General features: G+C 42.1%; 1 protein-coding gene across 1 annotated transcript in view; it reads left to right on the top strand.

The window, feature by feature from the left end:
- The window catches only part of POLR3B (RNA polymerase III subunit B), a 116,823-nt gene extending 106,553 nt beyond the window's left edge, over positions 1–10,270 (top strand). The window contains exons 26-28 of the mRNA XM_082665749.1: positions 454–567; positions 3,303–3,476; positions 8,444–10,270. Of these exons, the coding sequence (XP_082521875.1) occupies positions 454–567; positions 3,303–3,476; positions 8,444–8,573 (418 nt within the window). The 3' untranslated portion in view covers positions 8,574–10,270. The remainder of the gene's footprint in view (positions 1–453; positions 568–3,302; positions 3,477–8,443) is intronic.
- Positions 10,271–10,506: the final 236 nt, after the last annotated feature.

A 10,506-nucleotide genomic window follows, 5' to 3' on the forward strand; every position in this document is an offset into this window, starting at 1 on the left:
TAACGAATGTTGGCGAGGATGTAGAGAAAAGGGAACCCTCATACACTGTTGGTGGGAACGTAAATTGGTGCAGCCACTGTGGAAAACAGTACGGAGGTTTCTCGAAAAACTAAAAACTAAAAATAGAATTACCATATGACCCAGCAATTCCACTCCTGGGTATATATCCAAAAAAAAACAAAAACACTAATTCGAAAAGATACTGCACCCCAGTGTTCATAAATTTTTATTTCTTAATTGAACAATGCATCTGTTATTGCATCCATGGTACTTTTATATTTTCAGTTCTAGCATATTTGTTCACTGCAGACTGAAAATCACTCTCTTCCATTCATTCAGTCATAAACTTGTTCATAAACAAATAAGGGCCTGCCAGTGATGAGTCCTAGAAAAGGCTGTCTCTTGTTAGCCCAAACTTAGTTTCTTAACCTAAAACTCTGACCTTTCTTGCAGTGAACCCTTGGAAGCATACATCTATTTTGGCCCCGTGTACTATCAGAAACTGAAACACATGGTGCTCGATAAGATGCATGCCCGGGCACGGGGACCACGAGCTGTCCTTACCAGGTAAGAGAAAAGCATTTATAATGCGGTTAAGTCTACCTTGCATTTCTCGGATATAGCAATAAGCAGATGTCAAAATTTGGGGTGTTAGGCATCAAAAATCACATACGTCTGATTAAAATGAAAAAATAGCAACCAATTAAAAATCAATTCATAGGTGCAAGAGCAAGCCCACCGTAGGTCTTGCCAGTAGTCTCCTAACAGAGTCATTTGCATTTATGCACCAGTTTAAATATGGTCCTGTTTTACAAGGTTCAAATATAGGAATGTAGGTACACTTTACATGAACACATATCGATACACCTGCATGCTCCCATGTGTACACAGAAAACACATTACATACGTTATTTGGTAGCGAGGCCACAACTGTCATTTTTTAAAACTGTTACGGGAGCATAAGGCACCTGTACTTGCGTGCTTATTAGAGTAAGCTCTGGGAGGTTAAGGTCCACATGTGCCCTTTCACCAGTGTGTCCTCAATTCCAAGCACAATGTCTGTGTGTTGATGAATGGGTACAGTTGTTGGGAAAGGGAATTATAAATACTAGGTTTCACATGTTCTTAGTACTACATCTTCCATTTGGAGAAGCAGGGTCTAGGGCAGTGGTTCTCACCCAGGGGCGATTGTGCCTCCCAGGGGACATTTGACAATGTCTGCAGACATTTTGGGATGTCACAACTGGCGGGTGGCGAGGAAGCTACTGGCATCCAGTGGGTGGAGACCAGGGATGCTGCTGAACATCCTACAATGCACAGGCCAGTTCTCACCACAGAGACTTACCCGGCTCAATCTGGCAGTAGTGCCAAGGTTGCCAGAGAGGGTGGGCCTGGGGAGACAGACAGACATGGATGTGAACTCATCTCCACCTTATACCACTTCCACCAGCCTTGGACACATCACTTAGCTCCTCTCAGCTTCAGTTTTTCCCGTATATGAAGTGGAAACAGTAATTCCCACTTTGTAGCATGCTGGTGAATGTCAGATGTTTTAAAATAGAATGTATACCGTGCCAATTCATGGGAGAGGCTCAACACATATCCAGTTCCCTGCCCACTCTGACCTGGCAATGCAACTCTCCCCTGAATGCTGTCCCCTCCAGAACTTCCATTTCAGTTACAACATCCAAAAACTATTTCAGGGAATTCTCCGGTGGTTAGGACTCCGCGCTTCCACTGCCTAGGGCCTGGGTTCGATCCCTAGTCTGGGAATAAGATCCCACAAGCCGTGCGGCACGGCCAAAAAAAGCAACAAAAACAAAAAAAAACTATTTCAGAGTAACATATTTCAAAATACGTTTCCTGTTTTTTGCCTTGTTGTGTAAAAAACGTTGCTGCTTTAGAATTACTTTTGTGTATTCCATATGAATCTGCCTGGAGTGTATTTGTAGTCTGTGATCTCAGTTGGTTAAAATCCAAGTTTTGGGTTCTGCCCACATGTGATCAGACCCCCTTCACTTGTCCAGTGACCACAGGTGTAGGGATGCCCCCAACTCCCACCCTAGATCAAAACATAGATATCGTGCTCAGTTATGAAGTGGCTATTATAATGTGTTCATTTAGACCTATTTGTAAGTTTTTCATAGGTAGATTTTCTTTCAACAAATAATCTACGATTTGATTTCCCATTGTAACTTTCAACAACAGAAGGTAACATTTCAGCATGGGCTGGTGTACACTGTGTTTACCTTCTTAACTCTTTGGGAAACTGGAGGCAACAACAAAGATGAAAAATGCTACGGAATGAAGCAAACAAGAGGTTTACAGTCCACCCCTGCTCAGACTACCTCTAAGGACTGTCACTCCAAAATCAACCAGCCAGGGAGCTTGCTTTTTTCTTTTTTTCTTTCTTTTCTTTACTTTTTTTTTTTTTTTTTAATAATTTCTGTCATCAGTACCTAGGTGGGATCTAGGTGGGTTTGCCTGAGTTGTTTCAGAATCCCCTAATTTTACCTACATCTCTGGGTCTTGGATTCCTAACCTTTTAAAGTATTCTCAAGCCCAGCAGATACATAAACCACAGGGAGTCCATTCAGGGGGCTAATAGCTTCCCAGTTCTCATACAAGAAGGAACGACCTGAATGGGACACACAGAACTTTCCCAGTCTCTGAGGAACCTCCCATCTGGCTCAGGTACTCCATCCTTCCAGATGATTCCTGATCTATTCCAAATTTTATAAAACTCTCTTTGCTTCTTTCCATGCTCAATTTATTTCTTAATAGTAAAGCTCTTCCCTGGAGCCCTGGCAATAACAATTGGGGACCCACGTTTCTCCCATAGTGCGTTCTGCTTAGTTTTTCTGCCTTTAAATAACAGAGAACTGAGACATCTTTGAAGGTACTCAAAAGACATTCTACCCTGATTTGAGGACTATACTGTGCTAATAATGATGAAAGTGATGGTAATAGTAATGCTAGCCCTGCTGTTTTATATGATTATATATTAATTTATTATTATATCACAGAAGATTATGTAATTATTATTTCTATCTAATAATAGTAATAGCAACCACTAGTGTTACATCTCTTCTCCTTTAAGCCTCTTTGGGACAGGTTGTCTAACATGCGCTTTACAAATGAGGCTGAGAGGCTGAGCAGCCTGCTTTTGGTCACTGTCTAAAAGCAGTTTGAATCCCGGTGAGCCCACTCTGAAGCCTTGTGCAAGATCTTAGCTAGCATGTGATGCTGCCTCTTTGTTTGTTTAGTATAATAATAACACATTTGTCTAACTTGTTTCGAAGGCAACCTACTGAAGGTCGATCTCGTGATGGTGGTTTGCGTCTTGGAGAAATGGAACGTGACTGTTTAATCGGTTATGGAGCAAGTATGCTTTTACTAGAGAGACTGATGATTTCAAGTGATGCCTTTGAGGTTGATGTCTGTGGGCAGTGCGGACTTCTTGGGTACTCCGGCTGGTAAGTGGATACCACATGTCTCTCATACCACATCCCTTGCCTCTTAAATCACAGCTCGAGTTTGGATCATACCCACGTATTCTCCAGCCTTCCCCATCCAGACATTCCTGGAATTGGGGATTCTGTATGTACATGCTTAGCTTGTCTGCCTAATGTTCTGCTGTCTACAGCCACTAGAGTTTAAGCTCCCAAGGAGACTTTATTTTCTTTTTAATATTATCTCGAGTACCTTTTATAACACTATTTATCTGTAAAAATACTAGCAGATTCAGAATTACATCATATTTTAACTGGCAGCCTTTAATAGAAGACTGTGTTGAATGCCCTCGTTTAACCTCAAACCCAAAGAACCAGGTATGTTGCCCCAGCTCTTATAGCAAGTTGGTGACAGAGCCAGGACGTTGTCTGTACTCTCTCTGCTTTACACTTGGACTGTGAATTTCATGAAGACAGAGACCATGTCTGTCTCACTCATTCACTCAACAAACATTTAGTAAGAATCTGCTAAGTTCAGACACTGTTCTAGGCCCCAGAAATACAGTGGGGAGTAAGACGGATGAATGGCTGCTCACAGGGAGCTTATCTTCTAGCTCATTCTAACTCCAGTCTGTCTTGTTTACCCCTGCTTCTCCAGCCTGTGACCTGGTTGTTGCTAAATAAAATATAATTGCTTAGGATTGTCAGTAGGTAAATTATGTAACTCATAAAGTTTGTAATTTCTGTGTAGAGCTCAGTACACAAAGGCCAGCTTAAAAGATGTTGCTACTTATTTTTTTGTTGGTGTTTGTATAGTTAGAACACCTTTCTTCCTTGTAATGGTTCCACTCTACCACCAAAGGGCAGCTGCTCTGTTTAGGGTTAGTCATGATCCAGGAGAGCCCCGAAGTGCTCCTGTAGGCAGGAGGGCTGGTAGTTCCCCAGTCTCTACTCACTCTTCCATCAGAGATGAGGTCTAACAAGTATATAAGGCAGATGCTGCGGGGACCGGAAATAGCCTCAACTCCCTCATCAGCCCTCACCCACCCTCCCAGAGCCCCTTTTCCCTGGCCGGGGGTGGGGCATCCTCAGAAGGACAGGGTTAGGCCCAGATGAGCGTTCATTGCCAGAGTCTGAGGAATACAGGGGCCACCATTTTCCCATCGAGCCCCCCATCAAAGCCTCCTTCCAGAGAGAGCCCCAACTTTTTGCCATCTTAACGCTGCCAGTTTCTTGGCGAATGAAAGCAAATCAGGAGTCGGAGTGAGTGAGCTTCTTAGAACACAGTATACACCTTGCTAGGTAAATGACAAAACCCTTTAGCCAGTTATTTTATGATTTTTTTTGTGTAGAAGAGTTAATGAGAAGAAATCGTTGTCTGTTTCTTCTTGTCTGTGAAGAAATAGTTTCATTTTAAAAACTAACGCAAGAGGTGGCTATTTGCAGTTCGTTCCTTTCATAAGGTGGCAGGGATGAGGTGACATTATTCTAAGCATAAGCCTGAGTGTTTCTTATATCAGTGACATGGAGCAGATGTTTCAGTTCTGAGATATCTTTTTGTCTCTTGAAATGCATATTGAGTTTTATTGTCCTGGTTGTGTAACAACAGCAACAAAAAAGTATAATAGGAAGGTGCCTGGAACCTAGGTCTTAGGTCTTCAAAGTTGGCACAAGGATTTTTAAGTAATTTATTTTGAAAAGATGGTACAGAGGAGTCATTTTATTAAGAATAGGGATCGTGAAACTTCAAAAAGAGTTTCCTTTTCTTCTCCATTCTCCTCACATTCCCTCCCATGCCCCCTAACGGAAGAAGAAAGAAAGAGAGAAAGGGAGAAAGAGAGAGAGAAAAAGAAAGGAAGCAGTAGACCAGCTTCCTTCATGCACTTTGAAAACCTTCCCCTCTCTTCCTCTGAATACTCAGGGAAACTCACATAAACTGTAATTGATCCCAACATTATTCTGTTAAATTCATATCTCCTTTCCTGCTTCGTTTCTGTCTCATTTAGAGATCATCTGCTGGCAGTGCCTGATTTTGAAGCTCATGTGTTCAATGTATATTGTATTTGAAATCCTTTGAAAGAGGACTAAATCAGGTTACACTGTTTAAGGGTCTTTACTGTAATTAAACAGACCTGGATATACCATATGTCTGATTTTGAGTGGCCTACTTATACCCTTGTTGCCAACAGAAAAAAATCCTCATCCAGTCTGGTAGTCTCGCAGCCTGCTCGTGCTGCTTTCTGGCAGAGGAGCATAATGATGCTGTCATTTTCCCGTCGTTACCTGATCGTGTGTGATGGGTTGTGTGGGAGGGAGCACAGGCGTTTGTTGGAGGAAGTCGGTCTTTAATGAACAGCACAATGGAGGCTGAGTAATTAGAGCAGTTCAGAACCTTGAAACTGGCCTTTTGTCAGTGATTTGCACATTAGTAAGGCATTGCTATGGGGATGTTTACAGCAAGACTGTTGTTCTGCAGAAGACACGGAGGGCATAAGTCACAAAAGAGAGGAAAACTGCTGAGAGAAGAAAATCCCTATTAAGATAATTAGCTTGTAGAGGATATTTTACTGGACAGTCATTCCTCATGTGAAGCCACAGCCGCCTCCTTTTGCTGCTTTTCCCTAAAAAATCAGTTTATTTTATTGTTGTTTGGGTCAAGTTTCTTTCTTTGGAAATCTTTCAGAAATAGGATAAAACTTTTAATATTTTTCTTTATGTGTATATATATATATATATATATATATACGCATATGTATGTATGTATATACATGCATTGGAACATTTTAAATGATGGAGAAATAGTTAATAATAGAGAAGATTAGTGGGCTTTCTGGATTATGAATCAGCACATATGGAAGTTTTAAATGGATTAACTTGACCTGAAGTCACCAGGTAATGTACTGGACAGGAGAATCAGCAAGAAGTTGCCCCAGTTAAATCCATTTCTCCAGTTTAATTAAAGCATGAACATGATTCCTGGATAAATTAGATCAACCCAGGCACATTAAAAACATAATTATTAAACTATAATGCATTAAAGAGGTCTTTAGGTAATCTTTTAGGAAAAAGTCATCCACCATGTTCCTATTATTACTGTTGATGGAATCAAATCTCCACAGTGCTTGTTAAGGCCTCTGCAAGTCCCCTGTGGGGACACGAGCACAGGTCCATCATGGCTCATCCCTTTTCCATACTCTTCTCCTCAAGAAGTTCATATCTGTATACTCACTCACCACCACACTCAAATTCTCAGCCTTAATGCTTTTCTTTTCTAAAATAATAAAGCTTTATTTTACTGGTGGTGAAAATGATCCCTGCTCTTTGTAAAATATTCAAAGTTATAAAAAATGTTAATGATATATATATAAAGAAGAAATACAAACAGTCACACTAACTTGTACCATCCACAGATGACCACTATTAACATTTTAGTGACTCTTTTGGGGACATCTCTGTTTGCCAGTAGTCCTGTACCCTTTTTTATTTTCAGTCATGAGCCCTTTTGAGATTCTGATAATAGTATAAAAGTAAAAATACGTACACCAAAAAATCTTGTTACATATGATTTGGGGCTTCATACATTTACTGAAACCCATCTGAGGACCCCCCCCCCTTGTGATCACACTGTTTAGCAAACTGCTTTTTCTACTCCACAGTGTGTCCTGGACACCTTTACATTTCACTAATGTGGGTCTACAGCATCACGTTTAATGGCTGCACAGGATTCTTCTGCATAAATGTCCTGTAATCACAGAACAAACTGCTTATTGGACACATGAGCCATCTCCTGCTTTATGCCGGAGTAGTATGCATATGCCACTGTGCGTTATAAGTAGTGTGACCGTGAACATTCTTGTGTACATATTTGCCACTTTCGTGATTACTCAGTGGAATAACATGTGTGTCTACGTTTTTAACACACCTCCCTCCAGAAGGGCCTTTACCGTTCACTAAGGAGTCTCGCTCTAGTCCCCAGTCAGCACTGAGTCTTCTAAGCCCTGGTTGCTGTTCTTCTTGCACTCATTTTGCCCCCTGTTAACTGGGAGGACCTAGTTTTCTACATATTAAGTCTCAGGATTTTTACTGGAAACCTGTTGTCCCAGATGCCCCAGATCCTTGAGGTATAGGGTAAGGTCCTATTTTGGTCTGAAACCTGAGAAAATAATTCACTTTCACCCCAGGGACCCCTCTTTAGTTGTAGCTATTGACTAAGATCTAGGTTCAGTTCACTGGCTCTTCCTGAAGGAAAAGAAAATCCTAACTGGAAGAGCAGGCACAGTGGTCAGGAGCAGGTGCTGTTGTGAGGATTAAATGAGAATATAAGCACACGCACACGCACGCGCACACAGGTTCCTTAGTTTCGCACAGGGGCCAGTGCGTTGTTCAGTGCAGTGGCTTCCAGGACTAAGAGAAATAACCACGCTTGAAGAGTACTGGAAAACTAGGTAGCATTTGATTGGATACCACCTTTCTATATGAAAGTCTTCTCTTTCCCATCACACTTCAGGCATTTCAGTGACAGAAATCAAATTGAGCATCTTGTCTAGAATAGTATAGAGTAGTAGGTGCTTTTCAAATACATGGACATGGATTCAGTCGGTTTGGAACTCTTTCAACAATAAAAAATGTCTAAATCTGAGTAACTTTCAGACGGTTCAGATTTTGGGGCCTCATTCAAAATAAATACATAGGCAGATATTTTGCATTTTAAGGAGAAAGGTCTAGAAGTGTGGAAGTACTGATTAAAATTCCATGCTTTTAAAACTGGGGGAGTGATATTGTTTTGTTCTTTCTTTTGCTGCCTTGGATGCTTCTTTTTATTTTGGGGGCACATACATACATATTTGATAGTGTGACTGAACACTGAGGAGTAGAAAACGAATGAACTTGATAGGATGGTCATGGAATTTTCAGAGCAAATCCTCACTTCCTGTGTGCAGGCCTCTACCTCTGAGTTGCTGTCCATCTAACACAGCTGACTTGGGTTTCAGGTGCCATTTCTGCAAGTCGTCCTGCCACGTGTCCTCCCTGCGCATCCCGTACGCCTGCAAGCTGCTCTTCCAGGAGCTGCAGTCGATGAACATTATCCCCAGGTTGAAACTGTCCAAGTACAATGAGTAAGGATGGAAAAAACGGTTATTTAAAGAGAATAGTTGGTATGTTAAACACAGTGGAAAGCGGAAGGGTGGAAGGCATGAGGACCACTTCTGCTCCCGGGAATAATTCCTTTGAATGTTCTCTTTCTCTGCAAAAACAAACAAACAACAACAACAACAACCCCACGAAATTGATGGAGAGGCTTTTTATACATTAGGAGACTGGCTGAACAACCTCGAGCAACAAGCCACGGGCCACGGAGGAGGTGCCAACAACATGGACTATAACAAAGTCTCTCATCCGTGTACCGAATGTGATTCACGAGTGGACATGACCTAAAAGATAAATAAACTTTTATTTATGTTCTGGTATCTTGAAATTTACTCATTAGAAAGACCTTCCTCCTTAAAAAAAAAAAATATTTGGGGTTAAATAAAACTCAGATTCTTATGAAGCGGGAAGGACGTGAAGAATCTTTTTGAGTCGGTTGACTCGGCCTTTGTCCAGGAGGCTGATCTGAGCAGTATCTGAAGGAAAGACAACTGCGGGAAGCGGGGAAAGCGAATGGTAAGAGGGTTGCGGTTCTTGTGCGGTGAGGAGATAAATTTTCCCAACAAATGAATCTTGTCTGTATATACCCAACTTTTAAATTCTAACCTTGGTAAAGATAATAAATGTCTTCCTACCATCTTAAGCAAGTTTGCCAAGGATGTCACATTTTCTTAAGGACTGCTACTCTTCTGAACCTCCGTGATCGTACCACACAATAATATTTGTTGAATATCTGCAAATAATTCCATGGATGCTCTGTAAGTTTTCTGTCCTTTCCATTCCTGCCAGGCTGTTAGCTGTCCATTTTGTTTTTAATCTGACAGCCTTCTTCATCCAATTCTAGGTTGTTCTTAATTGCTGTGCCCTGAAGGCAGATAAATATTTGTGTTAGGGATTGTTTATAAAATAAGTCAGAAAAGCTTTGAGTAATGGTCTGAGGCTGCATTCCCAGCATGTCACATTGAACATGTCCCACAGAATATTAATAGGTATCATACACCAACAGGAATCAAGGTCCAGTGTCAAATAAGGTTGAAGAACTGCGTGTATCCCAGCTAAACATACCAAGGACTTTTTCAAAGCCTTTATCAAGCTACTGTGTGCTGGGACTCTTCAAAAGAGGGAGCCAGGCTAGTCACTGACTTGAGAACCCAACCTTGACAGTCTCACTCAGGTGTAAGAGTCCTCGAGGCTTCACAGGACACGCTCCAGGGGAGTAAACCTTCCCCAGACATCTCCACGTGTCTCCATTCCCTTCAGGGACTCAGTAGGATTACGAGGGCAGAGGAGTTTGAATGCCCAGATCTTCGGTTCTGCCGGTGGTTCCTTCCTTGCATCTGGCTTTGTCATTCTCAAAAGTGATGGTGCCTAAAGATGACTGAATTAGATTGAATGTATATGTACTGCACTTTGTGAGCCATGTAAGGAGCTTTGTAGGGTGATTCTAACTATTTCCCGTTATGTGACAACTCCACTTATCAACTCTGCTGAAGACGCCATTGCCCTGCCCTGTGAGGCGTGCCACGTCAGCGAACACGGGGAAGAGCTGCCAGGACACGGCGTGCTGAGTGGCATGGGGGTTACGTCACAGTACTCGGTACCTCCCTGTGTGAGGCCCTGTACTGAGGATAGAAGGGGCAGGACATGACCTCTGCCCTAAGGAGCTCAGAACCCACTGGAGGAGGCCAGGACACCAGCTAGGAACGCTGTCCCTCAATCAGTGCTAAGGCTTAACCCCGGCAGTGCTGAGGGAGCTCCCAGGGCAAATGATTAGCTGTGCTCTGGAAATTCAAGAACACTGCACAAGCGTGATTATGCCCTTTCTACAGCTAAAGAAACTGAGGCACCAGGACAGGATTAAAGACGCAGATGTAGAGAATGGACTTGAGGACACGGGGAGGGGGAA

The sequence above is a fragment of the Grampus griseus genome (genome assembly GCF_964374135.1).
Source record: "Grampus griseus genome assembly, chromosome: 11".
Classification (NCBI taxonomy): Eukaryota; Metazoa; Chordata; class Mammalia; order Artiodactyla; family Delphinidae; genus Grampus; species Grampus griseus.